The 13,730-nt window shown below is 37.4% G+C and overlaps 5 protein-coding genes across 5 annotated transcripts; 3 read left to right on the top strand and 2 right to left on the bottom strand.

Annotated features, from left to right (window-relative positions):
• Positions 1-5: 5 nt before the first annotated feature.
• Positions 6-354, bottom strand: GCK72_001753 (uncharacterized protein; the record flags this gene model as incomplete). Its single annotated transcript, XM_053723107.1, has 2 exons — positions 6-147; positions 284-354. The coding sequence occupies 2 exons, from the start codon at positions 352-354 to the stop codon at positions 6-8; spliced, it is 213 nt and encodes a 70-aa protein (XP_053591752.1).
• A 2,585-nt stretch (positions 355-2,939) lies between these two features.
• GCK72_001752 (uncharacterized protein) lies at positions 2,940-4,999 on the bottom strand (the record flags this gene model as incomplete). The annotated part of the gene is made up of 9 exons (XM_003115142.2): positions 2,940-3,104; positions 3,406-3,471; positions 3,521-3,623; positions 3,686-3,863; positions 3,941-4,047; positions 4,185-4,289; positions 4,362-4,579; positions 4,625-4,801; positions 4,844-4,999. 9 exons carry the CDS (start codon positions 4,997-4,999, stop codon positions 2,940-2,942), a joined length of 1,275 nt encoding a protein of 424 aa, XP_003115190.2.
• Positions 5,000-5,689: 690 nt separating this feature from the next.
• Positions 5,690-7,903, top strand: GCK72_001751 (uncharacterized protein; the record flags this gene model as incomplete). Its single annotated transcript, XM_053723106.1, has 8 exons — positions 5,690-5,803; positions 5,852-5,937; positions 5,986-6,110; positions 6,174-6,390; positions 6,438-6,747; positions 6,881-7,183; positions 7,231-7,428; positions 7,520-7,903. The coding sequence occupies 8 exons, from the start codon at positions 5,690-5,692 to the stop codon at positions 7,901-7,903; spliced, it is 1,737 nt and encodes a 578-aa protein (XP_053591751.1).
• Positions 7,904-8,349: 446 nt separating this feature from the next.
• Positions 8,350-11,137, top strand: GCK72_001750 (uncharacterized protein; the record flags this gene model as incomplete). The annotated part of the gene is made up of 5 exons (XM_053723105.1): positions 8,350-8,472; positions 8,614-8,823; positions 8,894-8,960; positions 9,012-9,121; positions 10,289-11,137. 5 exons carry the CDS (start codon positions 8,350-8,352, stop codon positions 11,135-11,137), a joined length of 1,359 nt encoding a protein of 452 aa, XP_053591750.1.
• A 1,000-nt stretch (positions 11,138-12,137) lies between these two features.
• Positions 12,138-13,688, top strand: GCK72_001749 (uncharacterized protein; the record flags this gene model as incomplete). Its single annotated transcript, XM_003114617.2, has 3 exons — positions 12,138-12,208; positions 12,253-13,080; positions 13,556-13,688. 3 exons carry the CDS (start codon positions 12,138-12,140, stop codon positions 13,686-13,688), a joined length of 1,032 nt encoding a protein of 343 aa, XP_003114665.2.
• Positions 13,689-13,730: the final 42 nt, after the last annotated feature.

Raw genomic sequence — 13,730 nt, 5'->3', positions numbered from 1 at the left:
TTTAATCATGGGACACTTCGAAAAAAAGAATTCTGGGCAAGCATATGAATGACTCTCGTGTCTTTTTTTGGATTCCTTCGACCATCTATGCAGAGATACATTGACCAGAGGAGGACCATTAGGATTGAGATTATCACGTAGGCAAAGCTTAAAAAATAATGGATTTTACTATTATGTACATGAGAAAAGAGGATCAAGTTGATCTGAAATGGAACGAAAACTTGAATACTGTTTTTCTAATTAACAGAATATGCTCTTCTTATTGCTTCGAATCAGTACTCACCTCACATAAGAAACGACCTGTTCACGTGTCCACGTGCCAAAAAACGACTGACTTTCAATGTTCTCATCCATTCATTGTTCTGAAACTTCTGGATTTTTGATAGGAAAAATCAAGACGGCGAAAATAAGAAAATTCAAAAATTGGAAGAAAAACGAGAAAAGTCGGGGTCAAAAAACACAAAGTGACCTGCTAAGACCTCCCATGTATTTGGGAAAAGGATTAACGTTGTGGATAGAGTGAATAGAAATAGAAGTTTTTCAGCAAAACGGGCGTACGATGATATTTCCTAGAATTCTATTAAACCAACTGGTTGATTCTGCCACAGAATTCATAATAATCAATCAATCATATCGAAAATACCTATACCTCTATTTTCTCCGCAGACACTCCCAAAAGACAACTGTTGAGATTCGAGAGGTGTCAAGTTGAGTGACACTCATAAGTTATTATTTTCAGTTTTCATGGATCATTTGAACAAAAAAAAACAGAGTTGAGTGGTTCGAGCAATATAATCTTTTACAAACATTACTAACATGTAAATGTTTTGAAAAGTGTACCGAAATTGGTCTCGACTGACTAAAAACAAAGGGAAACGATCAAGCCATTTTGGGGAGAAAAACTAATTTCAGTATAAACGAGAAGCAGAAAAAGTCATAATTGCTTAAAGAACGTTGTTGTTGATCTGCCAACAAATAAGAACTAAAAAGAGTCAAAAAAAGATAGAAATGCTCATGTATGTCCTATTTTCTCATTGTTTTCCCAACTCTACCCGACCAAAAACCCAGACTACAAAAATCGCCGAAAAAAACAATGTCCTAGGAAACGCCCTAATCTGCCGAAAAAGTCATTTCAGGGTCCGGAAATGGCGTAGCTCTAAAAAAGTGACTCCCAGGAAAGTGAAAAGAGATGGGAAATAGAAGAAATGAGGGAGAAAAGGAAAGAAGAAATTAGGAGTCGGTTGGATAAGCTCAACCGCAAAAAAAGAAGAAGTGGGAAAAGGGAAAAGAGCATCGGACTATTATTTGCAGTCGACCGGAGACAAAGATTGGGACACGGACATATGAAATGTCAGATTTTGGGATTCAGATGGAGGGACTCTAGCACACGGAACAAATCCAGACAGCGCTGTGTTGACTTGTTCTGTCCAAACTGAATCTTTGAAACGCAAGATAGACTTTGGAATAGGAAAGATTAATGATTAGAAACTGGTGTATGGATAATGATTATTTATCGGATATATTCTCAAAAGCGAGAATCTAGCCGATATTTTCCCAAATATGAATTCTGACAGATCATCAGTACATCTCATAATACTGAAAACTGAAAAAGTAAACATTTAGACCTGAATGAAGATTTGAAAAATCAATCGTCTGCTCGCTAAAACCTCTGTAAATACTTCTATTCTCGATAACAATTTCCAAAAGAATTCTGAGAAAAAAACTAATTTCCAATTCCTAGATAAATGCTGAAGATATATGGAAATTAGCATTCTCCACAAGATCCGAGTCTTGGTTTTTTCTTCTCCGAAAGACAAAAAAGAGTTGACGAGTCTTCCTGGCTCGTTGAAAAGGAGCAAATTCAGAAGTAGTGGAATAGTTGACGATGATGAATTATTCGTGAATTATTAGTTAGGAAAATGGAAAAAAAGAGAGTGATCTTTGAGCTCTGAGCTATGAAAAGGAATAAAAATCAAACCGAAATGAGAAAAAAGACGAGCCTCGAAACAGATAATGTGTGGTAGTCTTGTTCTAATTTCCAGAGTCCAAAACTTCGATACAAAATCTGACAGAAGATTTCATGTAAATAAAAATAGACAAGGATACGAAGAGAATAGGATATTCCTTAGTCTCATTATTAATTCATTGAGGTAATCGGATACATTATTATTCCTTTATCCAATGGAATTAATTTGATTGGAAACTCGCTATGCCGGAAAGCTGAGTTAGCTATAAAAAACTGAAAAAAGTTTTGCAAGTTGGACAAGGTCTATGGCAAACGATAGTCTGAAACAACCATGTTTGAGGCGTTTGGACTAAAAAATGAATGAATAAAAACCGAAATCAATCTCAAAATGAAACCAAGAGACCAAGATTAATTCATCAAATGTGTTGTGACATTTTCTTCTTTCTTCTCTCTCAATGACTGAAAAGAAGAAAAAAGAGAAAAGTCACACTTTGTCCTGCTCCAGTGGCATCCTTTCCACAAAGTGTGACTGATCGTTAGGCCACCATTGTTTGGAAAAAGAAGAGGATTTTTGAAGATTCAAGATTCTGAAAGAATGGGAAGACCGAGTATGTTCTCGAAAACTTTGTGAAAGTCGAGAAGAATGGCTGGGAGAATTCATATTAGGAAAGATGAAATTAATCTATTAATATTAATATATCTATTCGCCCGAGTTTCTGAAATTTCTGATCACAAGAAACATCTAAAAACATATTGATCATTATAAAGCATTTCTAGAAGTTTCTGACGAAAACAATAACAAAACGATCTCAGTTTTCAAATAACCTCGACGTGTCTGCATGTTTCAAATATGTTCACAACTTTTCATCTAGTTCGGAGGCAAAACATCTACAAAAATCAGTATTTATCTAACAATATCTAACAATGTAAAATAACAAAAAGAAAACAAGCTATATATTTTAAAAACAATGAACTAGGTGCGATGACGATAATGACGTTTGGGCGAAGATTGAGAAGTTGTTGAAGTGTCTGATGGATTTCTCCGAGAAGAAGAAAATGAGGGAGTTGAATCATTTCTCTTCTTCTGATATTCTCCATTCGAACAGTTGTTGATGTGATACATTGCCGATCGAAACACCTTCAATTAACAAAGAGTTTTTGATGGGGGAGAAGGAAAAAGAGATGAGAAGTTGGGGGAGTAAGATAGAAAGAGGAAAGATCGAGCGTGCTTTGGTCTTTTTGTGGGACCAGCAAAATCAGTATCTCGATTTTCATAATGAAACCGGGAAAATTATAAATCTGTCCCAAGAATTTAATTTCAATTACATTTAAAATGTTGGACACTGATAAGAATGGGCAGCGCGACTGAATATCTTGTTTTCGGTGCCTGCTTTATTTATACTTTAGATTCGGGACGCCTCACTGAAAATTGGCTGTACCTCTTGTTTATCGTCCTTATCTTTCACTGGCTCGTTCAACGATCGTTTTCTCAGCAAATTATCCATCTTTAAAAATAGAATTTGAAGTTTATGGAAACTCGTTAGTGAAGCTTACGTTTTGTCGAATGCTTTCATCAATTGTGCTTCCAGCAAAGTATTGACGAAAAATTCGTGCATATTGCCATAATTGCACTCCCTGTGGTCGGAACGTTGGGGAGCTGGAAAAGAAATAATTGCATTTATTGCTGTTATTGTTTTGAAATTTCCTTCATCAACTCACCTGATAATTCGTTTAAACGGCAACTGATAGGGCTGAACCCTTTCATTGATACATGCACTGTGACTACTCGTAGATGGAGATGTATCATTTGATAAACAAATTACTACTCCTTTAATTTCAGATGGAATCACTTCAGGAACAAATTGGGTAGCACGCGGTGAGATGTATAACAGATTTTCTGGAAGAAATTTAATGAAATGGAAGTGCCAAAAAATTAGGGCAAAACGAGGCTTCCAAATTGATTATTTTGCCTACCTTTTTCAATGACAGAGTCCACTCTCCTAGGCGTGATAACCGGTACGAACGGATGACGTTGGAAGTTTACAGATTTCGATGAGGGACCGTATTGGAACAAGAGGTTTCTGAATGTATAATATCGTTTGCGGTTGTTAAGAATTATCAAATTTTGAAAATGTGCGTTGGTATTTAATTCAATGTAACAGAATGATAGTCCATTAAAGTCGATTAAACGTATGATTTATTTTCTCGACTTATTCACCTCTTTGCAATTGAAACAAGCTGCTGGTCGGCTTGATAGTTGACGAAGTTGACTGAAAAAGGAAGATTCGATGTCCAATTATCTTCGTGAAGAGCTTGCATTTGACTGGAAAAAAAGAAATATTATGTTTTTAAGAACATGAGAAATTTCACACCGTTGTACGGTCTTCAATCTTACTTGGTAAAATAAGCTTGGGTTTTGACTGAAAACTCTCTCATAAACCTGCAATCCACGACGAAACTTCTCAAATCTTCTCCTTGTTTCAAAATATTCCTGCCATAGAAATTATCAATTTTCCGACGGAAATCTGGACCATAAATGTCAACCAACGAGTGAAAATTGCGAGCATAAACCATGTTTCCAGCTCTCCACAGTTTGAGATTTTGTTCTGATATCTGCAAATATTCGCTTTCTCTCAAATCTGCGAAAAAAAATCTTACTAATTCTTTTTTGATCGAAGATTTTTCAGATTCTTTGTTCTGTTTCTCTCGATATTCCATAAGATCTATCAAATAAATGAATCGTTCATCCCATCCCATTTCCATCAGAACTTCCCAAGTTTCATCCTTTATTTCCAATCTGTCCAGAGCTTCCAAGCCATATACATCTTTGAAAAGCTGAAAAATAATTACGTTTTAATACTTGAATTGATCGAAAACCTCTAGTTCGGATGCAACTTTCACAAAATGTTCTTTTTGTCCCGGCCGTCGAACTTTGCCATACATAAATGCCGCTGAAGGCATATAGCTGGACGATGAAGCTGGTTGAATCGCACTTGTAACGACTTTCCGGAGTAACACTCTAGTTCGATACATATTCTGTAATATTTTCGATAAAAGAAAAGCAAGTGATATTGAAAAACCAGAAAAAAGCATCATGATTTCAGTGGAAAACGAGAAAAAGTAAAACATTCATTCAGTCTGCGTCTTTGAGCTTCGTGCACTCTCTCGTCTCGTGTCAATGCGCGCGGAGTTTGAATTTTGAAAGTTATGGAAGACACTGCAGTATATTGTATATCATTAGTATATCTTTCGATATCTGAAGATATTGAAAAAATCTGGGAACATTGGAATAGACAAGTTCAACACTTTGAACAAAAAACTTTTATTCAACATAGACAAAGCATTGCTTCGAATTGATTCGAATTGGATCTACATTTTCATCAGATGGGCTTCATCGAGTCACCGAGGGACTCCTACTTACTATCATATACAAATAGTTGAAAACATAACCACATTTGACCGAAATTGAGGAACACGTAAATATAAATAATGAATCGAATGGATTAAAAAAGCAAATAAAATCTTACTGTACTTACTTCAATAGTTTGCTGAATCTCGTGAAACCCTAAATTTCTCGTTTAGCCCCGCCCATTTTGATGATTAACCGTTATTTAGGGGATAAATTTTCTCATTACGAATCTTAGTTCTCATCGACTCATTTTTCACGAAAAGTGTAAGTTGTTTCAGAAAATCGTTGGAGTCTGTCTTACAAAAGGAATTCAGATGGTATTCGTGTCGAAAGCTGCTCCAGTGAAACTTTCAACTACGCCGGTACATGAACGGATCCTTGAAGCGTGTCGCAATCATGCTGCCGCCAACAAGGATGCCGTTGTTTTCGTAAGTTTACTTCATAAGAAACACTCTGTAACCATGGACTCTCAACAGATTGATGCAGAGACGACAACCAAAAAAAAATTGTATCGAGACGTGGAGCCAACCGTTAATAGTCTGGCTACTGCTCTCGTGAAATTGTAAGTCAAAAACTGCATCAGAACCAGTGGAGAAAGTATGCTGTTCAGGGGATTCAAACCAGGGGATGTGGCTTCGCAGGCATTTCCAAATTGTCCGGAGTTCTTGATTTCAATGTTGGCAGTGATGAAGTGCGGTGGAGCAATGTCAAATGCCAGTGCTATTTTCACTGATTGTAAGTCTCAATCCCATTGGGACGTTAGTCTTCATTCAGTTTCTCATGCTTTCTTGTTTTCAGATGAACTTCAACTTCAGTTCAATGACTCCAACACCTCTATCGTATTCACCGACGAAGATCGTCTTGCCCGTGTCCGCCGAGCAGTGGCTAAATGTCCGGGGGTCCGAAAGATCATATGTCTGAGAACTTTCCCTCTGAGAGCCGAGTTTCCAGAAAATGTTTTAGATTTTGTCGAGTTGACTCAGACTCCGGATCAACCAATCAATGTTATTGTTCCGTAAGCTGAACTACTAGTCTTCTTCTATCTTTTCAAAACTTTTTCAGACCAGATTCCATCGCACTTCTTCCATATTCATCTGGAACCACTGGACGTCCAAAGGGATGTCAATTGACACATAAAAACATTTCTGCAATGTTGGACATTGCTACCAATCATCTTGAGACAGAAATCGCTCCTGCAATGTTTGGAAAAGATAAGCCAACTTGGTCAAAGGAACATGTACTTCTGTTACTTCCGTGGTATCATGCATATGGATTGAATACAATGATTGAAACAATTCTATTGGGAATGACCGGATTGGTTTTCAAAAAGTTTGACACTATTGTCATGTTGAATAGAATCAAATTTTACAAAGTGAGTACGACATATACACACAACTATGTTTTCGTTTTGATTTTTGAACTAACAGTCAATCACCGAGAATCGAAAACTAATCCAAAATAGTAGATTATCTGAAAATCCTGCGCCAGGAACTCCTACTTTGCAGGTTAAACTCGCCTGGTTGGTACCTCCAATGCTGATATTTCTTGCTAAAGATGTGATGGTTCCAATCTTCAACATTTCTCCATTTCTGAAAGTGATCATGTCTGCAGGAGCAACAGCCGGCAAGCAACTTTGTGAAGAAGTTCAAAAACGTTTTCCTAAAGCATGGCTTTGCCAGGCTTATGGTATGACTGAAATGGTCCAATTCACAACTTTTCCCCGTTATGAAGATGGTAATTGCTTTGAGACAGTTGGTAGTATCGGGCCAACTTATGAATTGAAAATTCTTGATAAGGAGGGTAAAGAGGTACGGTATTTCGATATTTCGAACAAGGTTTTAAAAACAATTTCCAGATCACAAAAACTGATACCGTTGGCCAGTTGTGCTTCCGTGGACCCACAGTCATGAAAGGATATTTGAAAAAGGAAGAAATCGGGATAATTGACAATGAAGGATTTTTGAAAACAGGCGATCTCGGGAGCATTGACGAAAAAGGGCGAGTTCATGTGACAGGAAGAATTAAGGAACTGATCAAAGTGAATGGAATGCAGGTGAGTTCTGTAGATATCTGAAAATTTGAATTGCACAGACTACGGAAGGAGTGAAAGTATTCCTATTTATTCTCAAGTATCTTGATTTCAGGTTCCACCTGTCGAAATCGAAGACGTTCTTCTTCTTCATCCAAAAGTAAAGGATTGTGCCGTCATTGGTATTCCAGACGAACAAAAAGGAGAATCTCCGAAAGCATATGTCGTCAAGAAGGATCACACTTTGACGGAGGCTGAATTGACCGAATTCGTCCGTCAGAAGTTGTCCTCCTACAAATGGATTGACACTTATGAATTCACCGATTCCATTCCTAAGTTGGCATCTGGAAAGATTCAGCGAAAAAAGTTAAAAGAAATGGCAATGTCTGCTGGTTCATCGAAGGAGGCGTCAGATTCGGAAGCAAGTCACAAAAGTGCTGAGAGCTCAATTAAAAGTGCCGAAATTATGGCGAAAAGTGCGGAAAATGCCAATAAATGAAGACTAGTTGATAGATTACTGTGTTTGTATTCTTTGATTGAATAAAATACCGCATTTTATGCCTTTTATCGTCAAAGTCTCTTCCGAAATAACCTTTAATTAAGGTTAAAATATGTATAAACTTGGAAGGATTGCGCAAACACTGAAATCGTGGCGAGACTCCACTGCACACTTTTCCCCCGCCGCCTTTAAACTACCTTCGAAACGTGGCTTTTGTACTCGCTTTTGTAATTTAAAAGCATTTTGTTGAAAGTTTGAAAACTTCAATTTCTTTAAACCATGGAAATGTTATATAAAAATCTTCCATCTCCCTTAAACCCTATTTTTTCTAAAATATCTTGACTTTCGTTTCCTTCAACTTTTGTGAATGACTGCTATCCTTGTTTCGTATTTCATTTTTTGCAGCCTTCATTTATTTAACTGATTTTTAGGGAAAATTGCCAAGTATGGTGCTGGAAAGAAAAAGACAAGGCGTCATTTCGGGTTCGATAACTTGGAAAAACAGAGAATACATTGAAATCTTTGATCGAGATTACAAGTATCTTTACGGAGAAGTCGAAGATCTGTTTGTAAGTGAACAAATTTTAGAGAATGGAGTTGATTTAATATTTTGACGATTTTCTTGATTTGTTTCTGTTTCTCCTAGTTTCTCTACGAAGTTCGTGTTCCTTCGTTACAAAGTCAGGAAGTTCTACTCTTATTTTTTTCAGATTGCATATGGCTCATGGGTGGAATATGACATTATCGATGCGTCTGTTGGGCACCCAAAAAACTGTTTCAAAGAAGCAATTAACGTAAATATGGATGTGAAGAAATCGAACGCACCAACGACAGATGAGTTTGGAAAAACAGAAATGAAAGTTCGCGATTTCAATAAAGTCGATTTTTTTCAATATAACACGGAAGGAGGTCAGCTGACGGTATGAATTGAAACGAAGAAACACTGACGGTGTGGGCACTGATAATTATGTTAACATTTGTTTGTTTCAGCACAAATCAACTGTTCGCTGTAACATTGCCACTGGCAACTACTTCAACGAGTATTATGGTGATGTCAGTATGTCGAGAGATGCGCGCAATCGCCTGACACAGTTCAGAATAAATTCAGTTGATGTTATGCTGAATTTGATTCCATCAGACAAATATTGTGGAAATGGACCACATTGGGAAGTCACGCACTTTATCAACCAAGGAAAGATGTACAGCATCAATGGATACGTAAGTTGCACAACATTTTTGAAAAAAAAACTCAACAATCAAATGATTTCGGCCAATACTGGGTACCGATATTTTTGGGTACCTACTCTTTGGGTACCAAGTGATCATTGGGTACCTGTGTTCTTTGGGTACCGATTTTGGGCACCAACTCTTTGGGTACCAAGTGATCTTTGGGTGCCGCTGATCTTTGGGTTCCAAGTGATCTTTGGGTACCCGTTTCTATGTCTTTTTGAATTTTTTTATTCGTCTTAAAATTAATTTTTTCGAATCTCAATACTCAACGAACAATGCACTACATGTAACTTGTCACAGTTCAGTTGGCCTGGCCACTCAAAAAAAAGTTTACGGATTTCCGAATCTGTGTTCTGAAAGAGGAACAAAGCTTACGAAATCTGTGTGATTCTTGCGGGGGACCACTTTTCACCATTCTCTTAGGCTTAGGTTTCTTAGAATTTCGGAAAAACAATTGACAAAAACGGCAAAAGTTGATAAATTAATAGTTTTTGTCAATTTTTTTCCGAATTTCTAAGAAATCTAAGAATGAGAGAAATACGCACTAAAATCGAGGATTCCAACCTTTCTGAATTATACTTCAAATGAGAGAAAGCTTAGGTAACGAAAGAAGTGCCTCTCCTACTCCTTCAGCCCCACACTTTCAACCAAAAATTTGAAATTTGAGTGGCCCACCCAAACTCCTTTAGCGCCGAAACTGGTACCCAAAGATCACTTGGAACCCAAAGATCAGCGGCACCCAAAGATCACTTGGTACCCAAAGAGTTGGTGCCCCAAATCGGTACCCAAAGAACACAGGTACCCAATGATCACTTGGTACCCAAAGAATAATTATCTCAAATCGGTACCCAAAGATCACTGGAACCCAATGATCAGTTGGTACCCAAAGAGTAGGTACCCAAAAATATCGGTACCCATTCAGTATTGGCCAATGATTTCTCATTTCATTGACCCCATGAATCATGAGTGTTGGCATGAGTGATATCTGCGAGTTTTGAAATACATTTTGCTTGTGAAACTCGATCCTATTTTTACTGCCGGACCACAACAATATTTTGAAAATCTGTGGATATCCGTTCCCCATAATTTTTAGTTTTAGCAGAGCAAATTTTCAGAAACCAGCCGAGCTTTTTGAAATACTGTTTTTTTTTTCAGCTCTCAATCCTTGGACTTGTGCTCCGCGGCCCTGGCGGCGTGGTTCGTAACCGTTCTGACGTAACGATCCCACCAGACTCTCTTCGTCCTATACGAAATGATCGAGATCAACGAGTTGCATCACCTGAAAGCAATTGGGAAAATTCAATTACTACGAATGTTCAGGAAAAAAATAAAAATACGAATATTGCAATCAAAGAAATCGAAGCTAACAATGATCAATGGAAAACACAATCGGCATCTACTAACAGTTCTGCCGAACCTGTGAACAGTATCAAACCTCGTGGATTGGCTGGATTTGGAGCTTTTGGAGCTTTTGGAGCGACAAATCCAACAGTAGCAGCTCCGACAACTGAAAAACGGGAAATGTGCGGCGTTCAGAATTCTACATCGCAAAAACCTCTCGTTGCAACAACTCATTCCCGCCTAGTGGGATTTGGAAGATCTTCTGGGTCTTTTGGAGTGGCAGACAACCCGCAACGTTTTCCGCCTGAATTCAGAGCAAATTCTGGATGTTTCGCCGCTTCATCTGGAACTTTCGGATCTGAAACACGAGTCAAAGCTCCCGTACAAGTGATAAATGATGACGATTTTGAGACTCCGGAATTGGCTTCGGATACTTCACGTATTCATACTTTCGAGAAAATAGGCTCACAGGAAGATCAGAAGAACACGATCCCCGATAAGACTTCAGCAGCGAAAAAACTAAATGAGAATGATTTCGATGATGATTGGGGAGAAGAGTCTGCATCAACAAGATCCCGTGTTCCACAAAGACAGAGCAACATTCGACTTCCGCCACAATCCAAAAAACCTGGTCTTTCCAAATATAGCAATTCTAATTTTTAAAAATTACGACTTTTATTGGTTTTTCGAAGCAAAGGTCTATTTTCTTCTGTTCTCCAAAATAATTTGTATTATCCAAAAGTCAAAAACTCTCTGACACAATTGTTCTCTTTTCTCACGGAAACTTATTTAATTTCTGTTGCAAGTTCTCGTTTTCATGTAAGACTTCGATACCCACTCACAGGGTCTAGGTGTGAGTAGTGAAATCGTATGCGCTCCACTAGACATTGGCGGTAAATTCAAATTTTAATTTTTTCAATTCGCTGTTTCACTGTGGCACTTTGATACGCAGCTTAATCGACCACTTTTTGAGCCGATTTATGCTAGTTTTCTCGCATTTTTGGCCAGTTTTTCGACCGTCGCGCGTCTTTTCGAGATCAATTCTATTCATAAAATAAATAAAATTTTTAAATAAAAAATTTATTTCGAATTTCGCGCTAAAATTTTAGCTGATTTCAGCGGAGCGCGTTTATTTTTACTACTCATCCCGAGACCCTGTGCCCACTACCCCTAACATAATTTTTCTCGAAATTATTTCTTTGTTCTGCCTCTCTGTATCAACCGAAATAAGTTACACGTTAACTTTATTCCGGAAATCCGGTAGAATTATAATCTATTTGCACTTTTTTCTTTTTTCTTGTCGCACTTCAAATATTGAATGTCTCGAATAGTCCGACTCAAGAAATAAAGCTGCCGAATAAGGAGTCCTCTTAAGGACATCCGTTGTTGTCTCGATTTCTGGTAGCCGTCGTTTCGCGCGACGGAAAATACGAATTTGTGGCACTAACTGTCTAAGGTTAGAAAGTATTTGCATTTGCTGAGTTACCCAGTAGACTCGAGATATGTAACCAAACAAACCACCTGCTCCAATTATACGCCATCTAAATGAATCGTAAATCTTTCCCAAACCCACTTGACAGACGTCTGAAAGGTTATTCATACAACCGGATGTGACGAGTAAAATGTCTCTTTCCGTCATTCCAATCGTTCCACTCTTTCTACAATGTTTCCTCTTCTTCTACTCGATCCAGTATCTTGTGAAAACGTTTTGAATCAATTGAATCCGTATGAACTGTAAGTTTTCATATCTGAAAAAAAAACCTCATCAAAAATTCCAGATTCAAATTCTCGCTCTGCTCGAAAATCTCAAATCTACTTGCTCGAAATGTCGCCGTCAAAGTCAACGACTCCTTCTCTTTGGACATTCATTTGGATGAAAGTTACAGTATCGGAATTCAATATGAAACTTCTCACGTTTTTGAGTATTTCTCCTGCCGATCAAACACCATTCACAACATGCTGGGAGATTCGAGTATTGTATCCAAATCTGTGGAACACGGAAAGTTGAATGGAAATGGACCTAGTATGTTCCATACATCTGATGAAAAAAACGTGGAGACATACTGGGAAGATGAAGTTGTTGGATTCAAGTTATTGATTGAATATGTCATGAATCTTTACGACAAACCCATCGATATACTGTATTTTCATAAAACTGATTCTTTAAAATCCATAGAAATTCTTAGATGGATTAATACCCGTCAGGGATCTATTCGATTCGGTCATTTTGATTTATGTCACGTGAATTCTGATCACACACTGTCTCGCATTTTGGATCAAATCAAAAACATTAATGAGTTAGACTTGGTAATGTTGCCAGGATCCGAGTTCATTAAGAACGATACCAGAAGATATGAGTTCGAAGAATTGACAATAACTAATGGGTATTGGGTCACTTTACCTCGCTTAGTCGATATGAATTGCCACATTCTCAATGTCAGTGGCACCGAATTGACTAATTATGATGTGAATTCGTTTTTGAAAATGTGGATTAACGGTGAACTTGATAAATTGAAATTGATGACACTTAACATTTTGGAAGTCGATATTTTGAAGATTATGGAAGGAATTCAATATCTGAAAAAGAGAAACTATTCTGGAGAATCGTGAGTTTCTATCACTGTCCTAGGAAACATTGAGAACTAACATAGTCACAGTCTTCACCCGACATATTTTCCACTGAAAAACTTTATTCTTAAATACCGTAAAATCTGTGTTAGAATGGCATGCCTTTCTATTGTTCAAAACCTCTGTCCAGACGCTCTGCTATTGCAAATAGAGTCCCGGGTCCTTCAAATACAGGCACCCTTCTATCTTTCAGAGGAATTTTAAATTAAAAAATAACAACCATTTATTTTCTTAAAATCATTCTCAAATAATTAGTGTGGAGAATAACAATTTTCTTCGTTTTCAGCCTCATTTATTTAAATGAATCTCGTGTATCTGGGAACGAAGATTCTGAATATGCGGATAATTACACTAAAACAACGGAAATTATAAACCCGTTCTCCAGTTTTTCTATTAGAGGGGCACTTCTAATACTGGTTTTACGGTACTGTATTTTTAAACTTCATTTTTCAGATTTTCCGTATCACTCGATATTACAAAAAACGACATTTTCTATATTATCTGCCGAACTGATGGACTTGCTGCTTCAACTTATGTTACTAAGTTTGGAAATCATCTTGTGTTCAATATGGAAGTTGGAAAATAAAATGTGGTCATTCTGCTTATTCTGAAATTTGACATGGTCAAA

Source organism: Caenorhabditis remanei, chromosome I (genome assembly GCF_010183535.1).
Source record: "Caenorhabditis remanei strain PX506 chromosome I, whole genome shotgun sequence".
NCBI classification, from domain to species: domain Eukaryota; kingdom Metazoa; phylum Nematoda; class Chromadorea; order Rhabditida; family Rhabditidae; genus Caenorhabditis; species Caenorhabditis remanei.
This window is presented reverse-complemented; position numbering and strand designations above follow the sequence as displayed.